This window comes from Engystomops pustulosus, chromosome 7 (assembly GCF_040894005.1).
Source record: "Engystomops pustulosus chromosome 7, aEngPut4.maternal, whole genome shotgun sequence".
NCBI lineage: Eukaryota > Metazoa > Chordata > Amphibia > Anura > Leptodactylidae > Engystomops > Engystomops pustulosus.
In genome coordinates, this window is record NC_092417.1 from 60,909,828 (window position 1) to 60,930,205 (window position 20,378).

Sequence of the window (20,378 nt, forward strand, 5' to 3'; positions counted from 1 at the left end):
GACATTGTTCAAAACTTTTAACCATATAAAGCGTCGCATGTCAGAATATAAACAATGGGGCTGAGCCTTACACTACAAAATGGCTGCGTCTTCAAGGAGTTAAGATACAACGCAGATGTGAACTGGCCCTAAGCCCACAGTTGAATTGTCATGTTGCTGCTTCTTACCTTATACCAGACAACTCTAGTTTGACCAGAGTTTGTCACAGTGGTTTGTTTTCTCCCTCCCATATGATGTCTCTATAGTGTAGCTGCTGTGAAACACGGCCATTTTATTACTCTCCCTTATTTAAATTATTTTTAGATGCATCCCTCACGTTTCCAAGTCACCACACCCCAAATGCCTTCTTTCTAGTTCCCAGGAATACAACAATGCAATATAATAAACCAATAAAATGAGAGATGGACATGGTACATGTTCAACAACTTTACATCTTGTGTTGTAATTTTTTTTTTTTTTTTGCTGAATGTTGTAGAACAGAGGCTCCTTTCATCAACTTGAGCTGCAGCTCCACCTATGCTGGAGGTCACATCAGGGGAAAAAAGACAAAAGCTAGAAAGTACTTGTTTCATGGTACCGTTTGGTTCAATAGCCCTGAACGTTGCATTCATGTGTTGTGCTTTCATTCCTATGGCAATTGAGAAAAATATTTGATTTTATAAACCCAAGATCATTAACTTAGTGTAGTATAGGAAAAAAATAAGACATTTGGACAAAGGTGATGTTTAGTAACGCCTTTTTAGTGTAAAAAAAGTTAGCCCACCCCAGTTTGTCTGTACAGTACACTTTTATTAAAGATGCAACTAGACAAGCTATTTTACTCGATAACTGACGCGCTACAACATTTATCTGGACAATCTGGGTAGTGCTTGTCTGGTTTCTTCAAAAGATGGGTGAGAACGGGACGGGATGTTTTCACGGAATTCATTAACAAAATTATATTGCTGAAACAGAAAAAGAAATGACACCAGTGAGTAAGGACGGATTCACATTGGTGGTTTTTATTTCAGTGATTTTTCACAGAACCCATTTTGGCTTATGGACACTTTTTTTTTCTTCTTGGCTTCAGTGAAAAATTATTTTCAACAGGCTTCTTCACAGTTCAGTTTTTTTCCTCACTCATCAGTGGTCAATTTAGAACCTATTAATTTTGTGTTCAAAAAAAAAAAAAGTCAATGAAGCAAGGAAGAGAAAAAAATATTTAAATGCCCATAGGCCAAAATTGGCTTTTTTTTTTTTTTTTTTTGCTGAACCAATGTGAAACCACCTCAAGTCACATTCATATAGCTTGATCACGTTTATTCTGATCTCTCACCTCAAATATAATGTAATCCCATAAGAGAAAACATTCACAGGATGGGGTCAATTGCTGGGACCACCAGCAATCAAAAAAATATCAACTTATAAATTACTTGTTTTCTAAATGGGTGTCAGGGTTTCTCTCTGGAATAGGATTAAGTAACATCTGAACCCACAACACTGTCTAAAGTTATGGTAGGTAACAGCATAGAATCACTTTACCTTAATGGTCTGTATGGCCCCAGGGCCCCGCGAAGCCCGAACCAGCTGTATTGCTTCATCAGGAATCATCCCATCATCTAGCCAAAGGAGCAGACATGCTGCAACTGTGACAGGAGAAAACTGCTCTAAAGAAAGCCATACAGTGTAGCGCACAGGTGAATGTACAGAGGCTAATAGTCTGTTCAGCGTTCTTCCCTCTTTCCCCGCCTGTGGATGCTGCAGATGTGCTGGAGATTATGTATTGTAGAATACATCAAGTTTTCAATACTTTCAATCCAAATGATTTAAGCTCAAGGTTCTAGAATTTTCTATATCAATCTGCAATTACCTGGAGCTCCTTTCCATGTGTTACAGAGTCAGCCATATACCACTAGGTACTGCAGGTATGTTGGCTTAAGTCCAGGAGGGACTGGATACATTTACTCAGCATCTCTTATACGATATCCAATAATTACGGCATTTACACGTAAGGATTTGTAATGCATTATTATACACATCTCTATATTGTCTCCCATAACAGGATTCAAAGTCCAGTTTCTACAGATATACCCAGTGCTTATATAGTGTCCCCTGTACTCCCCCAAACATGCATCTCTATATTATTGATTCCGGGACCATCACATTAATTTCTGCGTGACTGGGGTGTGAGATCCCTGGGGACTCCTTCCGATGACCTCAAGATATGGAGGAAAAACTGGCATGAAATCCAATTCAGTATTTGGTGTCAGTAATGTAAGGGCTAAATTTTATTCTTCTGTAATAGGGTTGCACCAATACCAGAAAATACAATATCTGGAAAAGTTTCACAATGCAATACTTTTCATAAAAGTCGTAACTTTTTTTATTTTCCCACTGACTGAGCTAGTTTAGGTTTGCACAACTTTTTATTACTTTTTGTAATTTTTTTAAACATGGTGACAAAAACACATTTTTCCGAAATTTGTTGGGGATATTTTTTTTACGGCACTCCTTAAATGTGTTAAATAATGGATTATATTTATAGATAGTTATCAGTGCGTTCATACTGCCACTAACAGTACAGGAGCAGTTTGGGGCTGAGTGGGTTAAACTTTTACTGTAGTGTTTTATCAGGGGCATCAACAGCCTGCACTTAAAATTCTAATTAGCACAGATATGATTTCTGACAAGCCCAATCACAGACCTCTCTGGCACTAGCAATACTGAAGCACAATGAGCCATGAACGTCTGGGACTGGAGCTGAGTGGGTTAAGACTCTCCTGCAGTGAATTATCAGAGGAGTGACAGCCTGCACTGATACTGACAGCAAGCAGGACACATGGGTAACTGGGCTGAGTTTAACCCCTGCAGTGTTTTATCAGAGCATTGGGAGCTGAGGCTAATAGAACACATGGGTAGTGGGTTACACAGTTCCAGGTATTCAGTGCTGCTTCCCCTGATCTCTTCATCCCGGAAGGCTCTCCATTACCTCTATCTCCTGTCTCCACTCCTTGCCTGTGCTCACACATAGCAGCCATGTGCTGCATTCCTTATCGGAGTGGTGGAGCAGTGGTCACATGCTCAGCATCACACCACAAGAAATCCTGGTATTGAACCGGTTTTGCCTCATTCAAAACCAAAAAGGTACCGAAATTAGGATGCATCGTAAAACCCTATTCTGTAAAGTGTCACATTGGTAGTAAGAATCTTGGTATTACACACTAAACGTCAGTATTGAAACAAGTCTGAGGGACTTGTACATAATAATTCTTTATTTAGCGCACACAGAGTTTGCCAAATTGGTCCCTGTCCCCATGGGGCTCACAATCTAAACAACCTAACAATTTGTTTTGGAGTGTGGGAGGAAACAAAGAGATATGTACATTTGCTAAAGGTAAATATCCTGTGCATGAGAATATGAAAGAGGTGCACAGCTAAATGTAACCAACACAAATAACTTGGGCTACAAAATACAAAACATAACAGTCTTCATTCAAAACAATGAGCTATACACAACACAATAAGAACAGCACGGTGGCTTAGTGGTTTGCACTACAGCCTTGCAGCACTGGGGACCTGGGTTCAAGTCCCAGGGTCAACATCTGCAAAGAGTTTGTATGTTCTCTCCGTGTTTGCATGAATTCCCTCCAGTTTCCTCCCACATTCCAAAAACATACTGGTAGGTTGATTAGAATGAGTCCCATTGGGGACAGGGACTGACTTGGCAAGCTCTGTGTGCATTATATAAATAAAGGCATTAAAATAAATAAAAGGAATTGAACAATTAAAGAGGACTTCCATACCCCTGAGGAAGTAGTCTTTGGCGACTATATGCATGGGGAGCCTGCCACCCCTGTCTGGGTTATGCCGCCTGCTTGTGCATGTCATCTGTTATCATCTGCTCACGGACCCTGGCTTTACTTTTTATCGCGAGTGCTTTATGTGCAAATTTAGTTTGGCATGTCCAAGCTCTTACTTTTTTTTGATGATATTTAACGTTTGCTAGCAATGCTTATATACTCAAAGTGGAGTGACCTGGGTGAAACATTGTCTTGGCATTTGTTTGGAGGGCCCTCACTCCTTTTGTTTTATATGACTGTTTATACTCTGTAATGTAATATTATATTTGTATACATCCCCCTATGATTTATAAAGCGTTGCAGAATTTGATTGCATCAGATAAATAAAAATTATTATTAGGTAGGGCTTAGTGGTAACACCTGGATTGCATAGCACACGGACAGGATGTGTTGGTCAAGGTGGATCATATCCTGACCACCTTGGCCTTGTTGTTGTGTAAATTGCATTTTTTAATAGTTTTATAGTGTCATGTGCATGCAGTTGATCATTTTCAATAAAGATTGTTGTACGTTTTGTACTTTGTAGCCTGAGAGAATAAAAAAAAATGCACTTTTTCTTATTCAAATTTAGGTTAATATCATGCATTATTAACTTTGTTACGACTTACTAAGACAGGAACGTCCTAAGCCTCCATAACAGCTGCCAAAAGAAGAGAAATATTTATTATAGCATAAAAATAATTGACACTGCACAACAAACATTACACTAGTGCACGTCTCTTCATAGCATTGGGACAGAATACTCAATTTGTGGCACAAAGCACTTTTTAAACTTGCAATTATGGCTTCATTGCAACAACACTCACTGGATGGTAAGAAATGATAAACCCTATTGGAACACTATCACTTTGCACACCTCCTGTATTGACAATGAAAGGCTTCAGCATTTTCCCCCCATTTTATTTTATTTTATTTTTTTTTTTTTAAGATGGATCCATTTTTGACTGATGCAAAAACCTGATCAGTTACCACTTCCCTGTTTAAGCATAGAACAAGCAGTTATATATAGATTTATATATATTTTGACATGCTTTGTGCAGTGCTACGTAATCTGTGTGCGCTATATAAATAAAGAATTATTATTATTATCTATCACCCAAATGCCAAGTTATATATGCTTAGCCCCTGTGGCCACATTCACACAGTGTTTGTGTTGCGATTTGAAAGGCTGCAAGGCAACACATGTTTTTAATTGTATATATGGGGGGAGGGGTGTCAACCTTTTATTCCTCTTGGGTGTGTCTTGGTGGTAACTTTATGAAAATAAAAAAAAGTTACCACCCCCTTGGCTAGTATGAGCTCATAAATTTCTATGGGACCTTTAGAAAAGCTGGATGGTTTTTAAAAACAAAAAACACCAAGTTAGTCAAGGACACCATTAGATGTATCAATATAAAGTTCAGAGTTTAGGGGTTATAAGGATTGTTACTGCGTCCTTAGAAAGTAAAAGATGACCGTGTCTTTTTATAAATCTTGTTAGAAATGTCATGCATCCTGTGGCAGGGAGTTTCATAACTGGTGTGCAAAGCGCTGGTCTTGATAAATGCCCTCCTGTATGTTACATTTATACCACCATTGTATAATAACATTATATAGTACATACTGTATTAAAGTCTTCCTGCTGTGGTCCATACAAGTCTTTAGGTCTTCCATTATTTTGTGGCAGGTGTCAATTTCTGGCACATCTCCGTCAAGGAAAGGGTAGTGATGGATCACAAAATCTTGCTTATGATATTCTTGTATTAGAGTGGGAACACGATAAAATGAAAGCTCTGACATCGTGCAAAATATGAATACATCCTGGATTTCATGTCTCTTAATTTCCTCTAGAGGGATGAGAAAAAAAAATATGCGAGACCAGAAGCTAAATTCTAAGCATTGTTAGTGCAGCAGGAAGCACATCATACAATCTGCAGACAATTACCGTATATACTCGAGTATAAGCCAAGACCCCTAATTTTACCACCAAAAACTGGGGAAAACTACTGACTCGAGTATAAGCCGAGGGTGGTAAATGCATTGGTCAAACCCCCCCAGTAGTATACAGCCTGCCAGCCCCCAGTAGTATACAGCCTGCCAGCCCCCAGTAGTATACAGCCTGCCAGCCCCCAGTAGTATACAGCCTGCCAGCCCCCAGTAGTATACAGCCTGCCAGCCCCCAGTAGTATACAGCCTGCCAGCCCCCAGTAGTATACAGCCTGCCAGCCCCCTAGTAGTATACAGCAAGCCCCCTAGTAGTATACAGCAAGCCCCCTAGTAGTATACAGCAAGCCCTAGTAGTATACAGCAAGCCCCCTAGTAGTATACAGCAAGCCCCCTAGTAGTATACAGCAAGCCCCCTAGTAGTATACAGCAAGCCCCCTAGTAGTATACAGCAAACCCCCTAGTAGTATACAGCAAGCCCCCTAGTAGTATACAGCAAGCCCCCTAGTAGTATACAGCCCGCCCCTAGTAGTATACAGCCCGCCCCTAGTAGTATACAGCCCGCCCCTAGTAGTATACAGCCCGCCCCTAGTAGTATACAGCCCGCCCCTAGTAGTATACAGCCCGCCCCTAGTAGTATACAGCCCGCCCCTAGTAGTATACAGCCCGCCCCTAGTAGTATACAGCCCGCCCCTAGTAGTATACAGCCTGCCCCTAGTAGTATACAGCCTGCCCCCACGGCCCTTAAAAAAATAAACTTATATACTCACCCTCCGATGTCGGCGCGACTTACCGATGTCCCCGATGTCAGCGCGTCCCGTCTTCTTTCTTCTCCGCGGCTCCTCTTCTCTCTTCCGGCATGGATGCGGCCATGTTTTCTTCTAGCATGCGCATACTATGACGCGGCCGCTGCTGATGTCATAGTATGCGTGGCCACTAAGAAACCATGGCCGCCTCCATGCCGGAAGATAGAAGAGAGAAGAGGAGCCACGGAGAAGAAAGAAGACAGGACGCGCTGACATCGGGGACATTGGTAAGCCGCGCCGACATCGAAGGGTGAGTATTTAAGTTTATTTTTTTTTAAGTGGGTAATTTTTTTTTGTTATAGACTCGTGTATAAGCCGAGGGGACGTTTTTCAGCACATTTTTTGTGCTGAAAAACTCGGCTTATACACGAGTATATACGGTACATATATGCTGAGGGCAATGGCTGTAGGATGGTCCTAAAACCACACTCCGCACTCTGAAAGAAACAATATACAGAACAGATTTTTTTAAATGGCCAAACATATACTTACCTACATTTTGGAAAAGGTTCCTCCAAACATTTTTAAACTTACAACCTGAAATCAGAGAGATTTTCCAAAAGTTTAATTTATATACAAAAAAAAAATCTTGACAAGAAAGACTATGTATTATAAATGGCTGTTCAAATTTAAGGACATCTACCACCAGGATCAAGGATTGTAAACCAAGCATACTTACATACTGATGTGTCTCCTCTGGCAGGATTCGCTCTTTTTTTGAGCTTCGTATGAGCCTTTATAAAAAAAAAAAAAAAAAAAAAAAAAGGCTTTTAACCCCCTTATCACCGACACTAGTTTTCAGCTCAATGACCAGACTCGATTTTTCAAATCTGACAAGTCTCACGATAATTGGTTAGAACTTCGGAACGCTTTAACATATCCGGGTGATTTTGAGAATGTTTTCTCGTGACACATTGTACTTCATGTTAGTTATAAAATTTAAGTGATAAGTTTTGCATTTCGTTCTGAAAAAAAGTGAAAATTTGGCAAAAGTTTGTAAAAATTCTTCATTTTCCAAGTTTGAAATGTTCTGGTTTCCAGACAAGATGTAAAACTACCCAAAAAGTTTGATAATTAACATTTACAGAATATCTGCTTTATGCTGGGATGATATTTTATGCTTCCGGTCACTTTTCTAGGATGTTATGAGGTGCAGAACTTTAGGTGCGATTTTTCTTATTTTCATGAAAATTGCCAAAACTCACATTTTGAGGGACAACTCAGCTTTCAGGTGACTTTGAGAGGCCTGAATAATAGGAACACCCCATAAATTACCCCACTATAGAAACTTCACCCCTCAACGTATGTAAAACAACTTCTATTAAGTCCATTAACCCTTTAAGTGTTTCACATGGGTTAAAAAATATGGACTTGCGATTTAGAAACTATGGAATTTTTTTGGAAAATACATTCATTTAGGACAAAACTGAAATTTTCAGAATAAATTAAATGATGAAACGCACTGCAACGCTTGATGCCCAATTCCTCCCGAGTGTACTGATACCACATATGTGGTGGTAAACTGCTGTACGGGCGCACGGCCAAGTATAGAATGAATGGAGGCGCCATTCACAGCAGATTTGTATTGTCACATTGTACGACCTGTAAATTTTAATTTTTTTTGGTAATACAAACATATGAGGGCTTATTTTTTATGGGATGAGATACAATGTATAGATAATTCATTTTGGGAGTCTAAAGCTTATTCTTGAGATGTTATTAACTATTTCAAGGGGGACACAAACAAAATCATCAATTTTTATTTTGGATTGTTAGCATTTTTTTTCCCCCGCTCACCGTAACGTAAAAATAATATTTTATCTTTATTCTCTGGTTCACTACGATTGCGGTGATACCTCATTTATATAGTTTTTCTTATTTTTGCTTAATTTTCCTGAGCAAAACCAATATTGGAGAAAATCGCATTGTTTTTACTATTGACAACTTTTCAGGGCCATAACTTCTGTATTTTTCTGTTGTCAGATCTGGTTGAGGGCTTATTTTTTGCGAAAACAGTTGTTCTTTTCAGTCGTATCATATTAGGGAACGTAACTTTTTTTGATCACTTTTTAGAACATTTTTTGTGATGGTGTTTGATGAAAAATTGTATATTATGGGAAGTTTTCCGAGTTTTTTTTTTACGTAGTTCACCGCGCGGGTTCAATATTGATTAAGATTTTTTGTACAGATTAATACGGACGCGGTGATACCAAATATGTATGTGTTTTTGTGTTTTATTTACTGTATTTGCATTTTATGTGTTACTGGGGAGATTATGGGACTTTTATTTATTTAATTATATTATAAAAAGATTTTTTTTTTTTAAACTTTTTTACATTTTCTACTTCTTGGCTTGAATAAGCGATCATCTGATCGCTTATTCAAGCCTTTACACTGCAATACACTTGTATTGCAGTGTATAGTGTAAGTAACTGAGCATGCTGAGCATGCTCAGTTACACACAGCCAGGTCCTGCCAGGAGGCGGAACCCGGCGGGGAGAGAAGCCGACAGCCTCGGGTCACTCGTCGGGACCCGGGGCAGCGGCAGGAGGGATCGGATCCCACGGTAAGCACACCGGGGGGGGGGGGGTCCGATCCACTGGGGACACACTTGCACACCGCGGTCATGCTTGACCGCGGCGTGTAAGGGGTTAAACACCCGGGATCGGAGTTTTTCCGATCCCGGGTGTTAGTGCTGGGTCTGGGCTGTGATATCATAGCCCGACACCGGCACTATACTAACCCGATGTCCCGAAATCTTCTTCTGACGCGGCGCCGTAGAAAGGCGTACGCGTCAGAAGAAGTACCCTTAATGACCGTCGTAAAAACCTGATAGGGTGGTCATTAAGGGGTTAAAATGATGCAAGTGAGCCTGAAAGGTGTTAATGCAGCTCGGAGCCCCTTGCGCTCATTTGCATAATTTTAAAAGACTTTTGTTTTGTAAAAACCAGGTCATAAGCTAAAAGAAAGGCAGATTCTGCCATAAGGGGCACACACCAGCATGTAAGTTTTCTTGGTTTACAATCCTTTATTTAAAGCAAATGTCAGTTATACAAAGTTTATTATGCATTCATTTTCAATAAGATAATCGCAAGCAAAATAAAGTAATATTATGGCACATTTGCGCTGCAGACTTTTCGATCCACAGAATGGCAATTCATTGCAGTAAATTTGATCCAGGTGTTAATTATTCCTGAAATTAACATATATTCTGCATGGAAAACCTACAAACAATTTTTGATGAGGTTTTAGAAAGTTTCCATGTAAAGCTGTCCTAGACAATCTGACCTTGTACAGGTTCAGGGAACCTACCTGGAAGAGCACTGATTCCTAGTATATGGGCATAATTTACTGGTTCCAGGCTTAACCTGCGGGGGAAAGCATTTAAAACATATTTATTGTGGTATCCATTTATGGTGCCTATAATTTAAAAGGACATTACCACCAGAATCAACGTTTGTAAATCAAGCACACTGATATGCTGGTGTGTGCCTCCTCTGGTACAATCAGCTCTTCTTTAGCTTCCTATGCCCTTGTTTAAGGGGAAAAAAGGCTTTAATAGTTATGCAAATGAGCTTGAGGGGCTCTAGGCTCCACTAACAACTATGGAGCCTCTCAAACTTATTTGCATAATTTTAAAAGCCTTAAAACAAACAAAAAACAAACTAGAGAATAGGAAGCTCAAAGAAGATTCTTCCAGTGGGGGCACACACCAGTATGTCTGTGTACTTGGTTTAAAAAAAAAACCTTGATCCTGGTGGTAGATGTTCTCTAAAAAGTCCAGTAAGTAGTAATAAAATTCAAACTATTTATTTTTGCACCATTTTTTTTCTAACCATTATCCTAAAGCCACATGTACACAAAGAAGGGGACTTGGTGTGCCACAAGCAGGGGGATATGATTCCCCCGTTTGCCGCCTGGCATGGGATTATGAGCACCACTCACACATGGCTGCCCGGCTGCAGACGGAACTGGACCTGCTGTATAATTTGAGTTGTGACCAAGCCCAATGAGGCCGGGAGTTACTTGCGAAAAAGTAACACACAGCCTGGCTCCTGCTGCATCTGCCCCCAACAGAGAAATCACTTCAGGTCTCAAGGTTTCCAGTTTGCGGAGAAGCCTCAAATACTGTGAAGGTTGTGCCATTTCAATTTTTTGGATAACAATGGACTTACCAAGACAATTCAAATGGTGTTTGTTCTTTTTCCAACGCCTCTTCATCGGAAGAGTCAAAATTATTCTCGTTCATTGTGTTGTTCCTACAAGACATCACAAATGCATTATATTTCCATAACATGACATGCTTAAGGACATACACAGACTATTTACAGGGCTCGATGATCCCAGAGATGGGGTTACCAAAGTATAAAAGCATTATGCCATTTCTAGCACACATTTCAACACGTGCTGTTAGATTCAATGGGGGAGACTTGCATGCTTGGGGGGGGGGGGCTTATATACCAGAAAACTGGAGTATAAGCCACTACATAATCACAATTGCTAGTGAATCTGCCAACAATTGCGATTATTTACCTCTGTACGCCAAGTCTCCACCAAGGGAGAATGGGCCGCCATGGGGCATTCCTGCCAGGCACTGGACTCCAAGCATCCTTGTTATGTAGGATGCAAGGAGCCGCCATAAAACCTCCAGACAGAAGGACCATGCTGTAGTCACGTACTCAGTCTGGTTCTGTTGTGCAGGGGAGTGTGAGAGCAAAACCTTTTATAGGTGCTTATAGGAGCCTCTCATAGCTCAGCTTTTATTGCATAAACTGCTGTGGAAAATGGAAAGCTCTGAATGGTAAGGCAGCATCCACACTAATGTATGCCCACCAGGCTACGCAGACGTTCTCCGCGATGGAGTGGTGATGCCTCCCTTCTCTACAGCGATGGACGGCTTTTGCCGTCTATAGGCGACATATACACTCACCGGCCACTTTATTAGGTACACCATGCTAGTAACGGGTTGGACCCCCTTTTGCCTTCAGAACTGCCTCAATTCTTCGTGGCATAGATTCAACAAGGTGCTGGAAGCATTCCTCAGAGATTTTGGTCCATATTGACATGATGGCATCACACAGTTGCCGCAGATTTGTCGGATGCACATCCATGATGCGAATCTCCCGTTCCACCACATCCCAAAGATGCTCTATTGGATTGAGATCTGGTGACTGTGGAGGCCATTTGAGTACAGTGAACTCATTGTCATGTTCAAGAAACCAGTCTGAGATGATTCCAGCTTTATGACATGGCGCATTATCCTGCTGAAAGTAGCCATCAGATGTTGGGTACATTGTGGTCATAAAGGGATGGACATGGTCAGCAACAATACTCAGGTAGGCTGTGGCATTGCAACGATGCTCAATTGGTACCAAGGGGCCCAAAGAGTGCCAAGAAAATATTCCCCACACCATGACACCACCACCACCAGCCTGAACCGTTGATACAAGGCAGGATGGATCCATGCTTTCATGTTGTTGACGCCAAATTCTGACCCTACCATCCGAATGTCGCAGCAGAAATCGAGACTCATCAGACCAGGCAACGTTTTTCTAATCTTCTACTGTCCAATTTCGATGAGCTTGTGCAAATTGTAGCCTCAGTTTCCTGTTCTTAGCTGAAAGGAGTGGCACCCGGTGTGGTCTTCTGCTGCTGTAGCCCATCTGCCTCAAAGTTCGACATACTGTGCGTTCAGAGATGCTCTTCTACCTACCTTGGTTGTAACGGGTGGCGATTTGAGTCACTGTTGCCTTTCTATCAGCTCGAACCAGTCTGCCCATTCTCCTCTGACCTCTGGCATCAACAAGGCATTTCCGCCCACAGAACTGCCGCTCAGTGGATGTTTTTTCTTTTTCGGACCATTCTCTGTAAACCCTAGAGATGGTTGTGCGTAAAACTCCCAGTAGATCAGCAGTTTCTGAAATACTCAGACCAGCCCTTCTGGCACCAACAACCATGCCACGTTCAAAGGCACTCAAATCACCTTTCTTCCCCATACTGATGCTCGGTTTGAACTGCAGGAGATTGTCTTGACCATGTCTACATGCCTAAATGCACTGAGTTGCCGCCATGTGATTGGCTGATTAGAAATTAAGTGTTAACGAGCAGTTGGACAGCTGTACCTAATAAAGTGGCCGGTGAGTGTATATACACAAAGTATAAACCACCATATACATATAGCATAGACACACCTACATACAGTATATACATATCATACATCATATGCACACATACAGAACTTACAAAGTATATAGACATTATAAACATATACATATAGTATATACACACCATGCATATATGCATCATATACACCTATATAGCATATACATAAACACACACATACAACATACACACATAGATAGATATGTGATAGATAGAGGAGAAAGGCAGCTACAGACTTACCAGTAGATGTATCCTCTCTTTGTTGGGGTTCTGCACCTCTCTACTACAAAATAGCAGATGGGGTGGGCCACTTCTTAGCTGAGGGTTTGTGACAGTTGCATCCCACCTGCCATGGTGTGTAAGAGGCTAATCACTGCACACTGATTAACCTTTACTTTCCATGATCTCTGCTTGCTGTCAGGGCACTGTCCTGAGGATGGGGGACTTCAATTAATTGACAACAAGCAGAGGTCTGTTAAAAATCTGAAGAGAACCTCCTGGCTGATCGTTGCTGTACTCGGACTCCCCCTCCTAGGACCCAGTTCCTGGGATAGTGCAGCTCCCTGGCCGGCCTGTACTGCATGATGTGTAGCAGGGGATTCCCGAGGCCCTAGCAGCTCAGCATCGCAGTTTTCAGTCAGTGCAGCAGAACATGGCCCAGGGATCCGTGCTGCTGCAGTGTGGGCTAATGTTCATGGTGGGAATCCTGGAAGGCCCATGCTCCGGGGAGGAGGAGCGGCGGCTAGAGGGAGCGCAGGGCGGACTTCCAGCGCACAGACTCAGTGGCCTCATCACCTTTAACAGCCCCAGGCACCTGCAGTGCTACCTCCTCCATCTCTCCCTGCAGGACTGTGGGGGTCATTTACTAAGGGCCCGATTTGCGTTTTCCCGACATGTTACCCGAATATTTCCGATTTGCGCCGATTGTACCTGAATTGCCCCGGGATTGTGGCGCACGCGATCGGATTGTGGCGCATCGGCGCCGGCATGCGCGTGACGGAAATCGGGGGGCGTGGCCGAACGAAAACCCGACGTATTCGGAAAAACCGCCGCATTTAAAAACCGAAAAAGTGTCGCTTGGGGAGCGCTTACCTTCACCTGGTCCGAGGTGGTGCATTCCGGCGCGATGAGATGACTTTCAGCGCAGCAGCGCCACCTGGTGGACGGCGGAGGAACTACCTTCATAAATCCCGGCCGGACCCGAATCCAGAGCAGAGAACGCGCCGCTGGATCGCGAATGGACCGGGTAAGTAAATCTGCCCCTGTGTGTCCGGCCTGGAGGGGACTTTCATCCGAGTATGGAAGCGGCGCGGAAATAAGATAATTAGAACCTGGCTATGGGAGAACAAGTTTGCACCATCTGGAGGTGAAGTGGGGGGGGGGGGGGATCCCTGTAATCCCTGTAATGAAGTAGCGCAACAGTCAGCCCGGGAGCACGGCCATAATTTGTTTTAAATCGCCCATACTCCACGGGCCCCTGGACCTTGTGGGTCCCGTAGCAGACGCTACGGCTATAGTTACGCCACTGAGTCACAGTAATGAGGCTTTCCCAGCCCCGTGGACAGTCATTATACTGACAAACACTCCTCAGGACCGCACACAGCACATGATAAAATCTTAGGAGAAGATAAAAAAAAAAAAAACAAAGACCTAAAAAGACTTTTTTGAACAGATTTCCAAAGCAGGGACTGATGCAAGTGATGATGGATGACAGGTATGGCTGATAACAGGGGACAGCAGCTTACACCCCCGAGGAGCACGTAAGAGTAGACAGTATACAGATGACATGGACACAGCTACTTACACAGCGCACAGGCCGCTTACACCACAAGACACCAGAGCGCGTCACGTGATGCAGAACTGACAAGACGTCCAATTTCCCGCCACATCACTCGCGTCCAATCACCTCCATGCATCAGACAGCCATAGAGGATAAGGGCAGGTATTGTAATTGTTCAACAATGATTAAGAAAATCGCCTGCTCATACATCGAACTCCCTGCTATCTCTTTACCCAAAGATACTATTAAAAGTTTCATAACTACATCAGAGCTCTTTATGTCAATGCTGCTGTAGTCATTCCAGTTACAAAAATGGCGTCTAGGAATGTCAGGCGAGCTGAAGAAGTTGTCCGGAGCGGGTGGCTTCTGATTGGCTACAGTCACGACGCGCCTGCGCAGCACTAACCTCGGGAACTGCTGCTGTGAAAAGATTATGGTCAGATACTTGTCATATCAGAGCAATGTGGCTGTGCAGTGTAGGGGATGTACAGTGCCCAGCTCCAAACAATTCACCTCTGCACACACTTGTATCTGATATTGTATATGTATTGTACGTATTAATAGAATTATTTTGTATGCTTTATTAACCCCATTGAGGACAGGGCCTTTTTTCTGCTTCAATTTACTTTACTTGCCTCATTCCAAATGGCATATGCCTGTTATTTTGATCCATACAAATGCTGGTTATGGGACAGAGTTTACTTCCTGACTGCAACTGTTAATATTCCTTGCAATAAACTGGGAAGTTGTGAAAGAATTCCAAATGCAATGGTATTGACAAAAGAATAGTTTTGCCATTGTCTAGCAGGCTAGATGGTACAAATGACATAGCTTTTTTATTGATTGGGTCAGTACGGTCATGGAGATACAAACTTTATATAGTTTAGACATGTAAAAATACTCCATCGCTCCTATTGTTCCATATGACTGTTTGTACTCTGTAATGCAGTATTATATTTGGATATGTCCCCTATGATTTCTAAAGTGCTACGGAATATGATTCCGCTATACAAATAAAGATTATTACTATTTGAAAATGAAAAAATAATCTCATACTTACCTCTCAGCCCGTCCCGGAGTCCCGCTCTGCCGTCTCTCCAGGCCATGCCACTATAAACAAACGCTCAGACCGGCCACTCCCAGCCGTTCCCATATCCCAGCGCTTACAACAGTGCAGAGATATGGTGACGCAGCTTCCGTGCCCCTGTAAATAAACAAAACACCTACAAACAGTACACTTAACAAATTTAGAATACAATATAATGCTTTTATTACATACACAATTTAGACAGAACATCACAATGCATAAAACTGATCAACAGGGAAGATCACATGGGTCAATGAGACTATCACATAGGAGAATCAAAAACATGTGGGATGGAAATGAGAGGTAGGGTATATTACAGTATAAGGTCACATTATACAGTACATGAAGTATCACATGCCTGGTAGTAGGCTATTGTGCAAATAAATGCAATAAAGTGGACTAAGTGCTAGCAGAGCCAACCTGGTGAACGCTGCTTACCTAGTGGCATGTAAACTGCTCAATGCACATGCAAATAGTAGTTAACATACCCATGGCCATGATATACCTCCCGTCTGCCACAACCAAATTCCCCTGTAAATAAACAGGAGAGACGGTGCCGCGGGACCCCGGGAGGACCCACGGATATAAGTACCTTTATTTTTTTTTTTTAAGCAGCCCCCTCCCGGCCATGTAGCAGTTATTTTTAGGACTTGGATAACCCCTTAATTTTTTACGGAGAGATGATCTGTTCCCATGTTAGCCTGGAGCCTTATACAATTCTAGGACATGTCATTGTCAGGATCTTTAACATTATGTTAAAGGTAGACTGTTATAGATCCTTAGCATAGTCTCCATAAAGTGCAATACAGTAGTATCCCAGTATATGGTAGGAGCGATCAGACCAAAAAGGGTTAAAGTACCCTAGGGGGTCTAAAAAGTTGTGAAAAGTTGTAAAAGTGCTCAAAATAGTAGCAATGAAAATGTCAGCACATCTTGCAAAACATGACAACTTCACACAGTTCTGTACGATGAAGTATGAAAAAGTTATTGGCCTCAGAATAGAGCAAAAAGCGGTTTCTATAGAAAAGGTTTACATTTTTTAAAATCTATTAAAATATAACAAAACCAATATAAATTTGGTATCTCCTTTTTGGTACTGCCCCAAACAATAAAGAAGAGCTATCAGTTCGAGCGCACAGTGAAAGCTATTAAAACTGTGTCCACAAGAAAATGTTAAAAATGGGGTTTTAACTACAATTTCTTCACATTTGGAATTTTTCTTTCCAGCTTCCCGGTAACTGACAAGGAAATAAAATATCGTCACTAGGAAGTAAAATTTGTTAGGCAGACATGACTTCCTACAGCTATGTAAAAGGAAACTTTTTATAAAAAGAGTTCTGGATTTTTTAAAGAAAAATGCAAATGGATTAATATATATGTTTTACTTACTTTTTCAGGTCCCATATGGTGCCGGAAAACATTATTCTGCAGTAGAAGTATCGCAGTACATTGTTATATACTGCCTCCATCAGACTATACTAGTAAGTGCTAAATGACAGGCTCCCGGTGGTGCGGGAAACCATTCACACCCTTAGAGGTTAAACACATGGCTGTACTAGGTCCAGTAATCAAGTACTGGCTGTGTTTCATGGACTGACCACAGTTCTGGGGACATTACTACAAGTACCATAGTGATATATGATGCAAGAAGTCCCTTCTTCCCAGCAAAACCAGGTCTACGACAAGTGTTCGGCGCTGCCGTCTTTCAGGGACTCTTTATAACATAAATCACTATGACAGTGCAAGGAGTCCTGTCCCCAGCACTGTGGTCAGTTGATGAAATACAAGCACCTTATGGTCTGGGATTCACAGATCATCCACAATCGTCTGAATGAGGCCTTAGGCTGTCTGCAGACTGTTTAAGGACTAGATGTTGTTTTAGTCCAGCTGTTATTTGATCATTTGGAGATAGCAAACTGAAGCATTACTTTTAATGGACCCATCCACATAAATGTGTTTTTCACAGATAAGGCTGAAGATAACTCAGAGTAGGTTCTATTCCTGCCAATCTTTAATACTCAAGCCTTCCCGTGAATATGGATCACACACGTGTCATCCACGTGCATTCCATACTTGCACCATGACCCTTCAAAGGCTTGGCACATGCAAGAGACATTATTGGCTTGACTTATCTTTTTTTTGGCAGATCTCCAAAAATGGATGACATTGTGACGGCGCATGGAATATTTTTGCAAGCATATGGCTTGTCAATGTATAACATATTGATGACATACGAACCACAGATTTTTTCTTTGCGGCCTGAGAACAGCACACGTGTACTCACATTGCATATTTAGGCTATGGTTATGTGTTTTGTGAGACCAAAAACATCCTTGTTTGGCCAGTTTCACATTGGTCACTATTTAGTGTTTGTAAGATTACGATTGGATCATACTGATAAAAATTATAATGGGAAGATTTGTACATCCTCTACACTGCGTACAACTTGCATTGTTATCGATGCAGGAAATGTGGCTCATAACCTACTGTCAAAATGCAACGATGAATTGCAATCCAATCCAATTGACAGTCATTAGATGCAGTTTGGCAACATGTAGTGAAGGCCAGTTAGTGAAACAACTCAAGGAGGCCTGGAAAGTTTTTTTTTCCTAAAGAAGAATTTTCCTATTGGGGCAGAGTGGACAAATGTTCTGCAAGAAGATTGCTCAGCTGAACTGGAGCTACGATAACTACACTATATACCAGTGGTGGCGAACCTATGGCACGGGTGCCAGAGGTGGCACTCTGAGTGCTCTTTGTGGGCACTTAAGCTCAGCACAAAGTTCACCAGATAGGACTCAAAGAATCTAACACAAGTCAACATTTACTAATCTCAGTGCTATTTTAACCCTTTAATCGCCAAGGAAGTATATCATAGTTTAGATTTGCCCTCCTGCTTTCAATTGTATCAGTGTCCTTAGGAGGCTGTTATGTTAGGAGAACAGTTCAACAAATAAATAAGTTACTGCTTATATTGGCACTTTGTGATAAATGTGTGGGTTTTGGTTGTAGTCTGGGCACTCCGTCTCAAAAAGGTTCGCCATCACTTCTATATACTATAATAATCTTTGTTCAAAGATTAACATGAATGGGATAAGGCAGCAACCTTTGTTAAGGTGGACAATCTGCTTATGAGGAGACCCCCTCTTTATACGAGTTGTTGCTCCTGTCCAAATGGATTTATACCATGTGCATGCATAAGGATAACTCCAGACAGAAAAAAGTATTCCGGTACAATTCCATTTTAGTCAGAGGCAAAGGCAATTCTGCTTTTTTCAAGGAAGTATGCAAACTCATATAGAAATAAAGGGAAGGTGTTGGTAGGCTTTGTTCTATGTCTCTTCTTCGTAGGAAGACCCAAAATGACCAAGGCTTCAGGGTGGGCACATTCCAGTATTATGGCAGATGCCGACTCCATCTTTTGGTGCAGTCTCAGACACAGACGCCATCTTTAGAACATATAACCCAAAACACAGTATGTCCGCAAATATTTTTTAGGAGACTTCCCCCTTCAACTTCGATTGACACCCAAACATAGAGGGGAACTCAGAACTGGTTCGATTAAAAATCTTATAGACACTTTTATTTCATATCACATAAAACAAAATACAAACATTAGTTTCAAACAAATTAAAAATGGTCCCAAGTTAATAGGGGAGACTTCAGCAATTCATCATATATAAATTCATTGTGCTTTTAGACATTGCGCTAGAAAGAATAAGGTGCTAGATAATAAAGTGCATTTTTCACATTTATAGTCAAAGGTATGAGGGTTATTACCTTGCAACCGCTGTTTGTCTGCCCCGCGCCCCGACGCGCGTTTCGCTTACTGCTTCCTCAGGAGGCGTGCTAACTGAGAGGTAGGTCCGGTTATTTAAGGCCTGGGGTTGTGTCATGTGATTTCTAAACGGACTATAGTAGGTGGAATTGCCTGTCAATCTTCTAATTACTATTATCACCTGCTAGTTGGCGCATCTCCAGATTCTTTTTCCGCCTGTAGTAAGATGGCGACGACCTTCTTCCGGCCACTTCTGCGCCTGCGCAGTCCCAAGACAGGGAGACAGTCTGTCTCACCTGGCTGAGTGTGCGCATGCGCCTAAGCGTTTGACGGGAGAATCGTCGCCTGGCGGCGTCAGTAGCTGGGATGCGCTCACAGGTAATGCGATGCTTGAAACAAGGAGCAAAAGAATGAAAAGAGAGTTATATCTCATATATTTACTGATTATTGTCACTCTCCCTAGGGATAAAAAGTTGGTATTAAATAATTTTTAACTAGGTTTTTGTGAACGAATCCCATTTATCTACCTAGTGTTGCTAAATATTTGGGGTATTTCTAAATGGTGAAACTTATTGTGTCTTTTTAATCAGATAGTGATAAAGACCAGAGGATGTGTTGTAGGGTGTTTGATTTTATGTATTGATAAGTGTTTTACTAGGTTTTTGTGAGTAGTCCAAATTATCTACCTGGTGTAACTAGGTGTTTTGGGTATATGTAGATTTATTCAAAAAAATCCACACGGGGTGTCTCTAAACTGATAAATGGATAGTGTTGATTATATAAGGTGATGAGTAGTGTGATATTTTGAATGTTTAGAGTGGATTTGATAATTACATTACTAGCAGAAAGGTGAAAGTGAATTGTTATATCATTGAGTCAAATAGTGATACCGACAAAAATAGATGGTGAACGTGTCTAATATATATGTGATAGTGCTTTATCTTAGATGCACACTAGATAGCTAGTGCTTCCGATATAATTTGTGAAGTGAATGAGTAAGACT

General features: G+C 41.6%; 1 protein-coding gene and 1 long non-coding RNA gene across 5 annotated transcripts in view; one reads left to right on the forward strand and one right to left on the reverse strand.

Annotated features, from left to right (window-relative positions):
* Nucleotides 1–768: 768 nt before the first annotated feature.
* Nucleotides 769–14,840, reverse strand: CDKN3 (cyclin dependent kinase inhibitor 3). Of its 3 annotated transcripts, none has more exons than XM_072116130.1 (8): nt 14,775–14,840; nt 10,744–10,827; nt 9,881–9,936; nt 7,061–7,105; nt 5,443–5,665; nt 4,448–4,479; nt 1,522–1,625; nt 769–944 (listed from the first exon to the last, which is right to left on the reverse strand). In XM_072116130.1, coding segments are annotated over exons 1-8 (645 nt in total). In that variant the 5' UTR covers nt 14,777–14,840; the 3' UTR covers nt 769–845. The 3 variants fall into 3 exon arrangements, with proteins under 3 accessions (XP_071972231.1, XP_071972232.1, XP_071972233.1); XM_072116131.1 differs by lacking the exon at nt 14,775–14,840 and adding an exon at nt 14,535–14,730; XM_072116132.1 differs by lacking the exon at nt 14,775–14,840 and adding an exon at nt 12,971–13,476.
* LOC140069898 (uncharacterized) overlaps nt 14,616–20,378 on the forward strand; it is a 73,446-nt gene continuing 67,683 nt past the window's right edge. For both annotated transcript variants that reach the window (XR_011848874.1, XR_011848875.1), the window contains exons 1-2: nt 14,616–14,672; nt 16,995–17,078. This is a non-coding gene — a long non-coding RNA (uncharacterized lncRNA). The remainder of the gene's footprint in view (nt 14,673–16,994; nt 17,079–20,378) is intronic.

What these genes read in the sequence shown, in the direction of transcription:
- CDKN3 (XM_072116130.1), bottom strand. An exon ending in AGGAATCAGTGCTCTTCCAG is followed by an intron (nt 7,106 to 9,880) that starts GTAGGTTCCCTG and finishes CTCTGATTTCAG; the next exon opens with GTTGTAAGTTTAAAAATGTT. An exon ending in GAACCTTTTCCAAAATGTAG is followed by an intron (nt 5,666 to 7,060) that starts GTAAGTATATGT and finishes TCATCCCTCTAG; the next exon opens with AGGAAATTAAGAGACATGAA.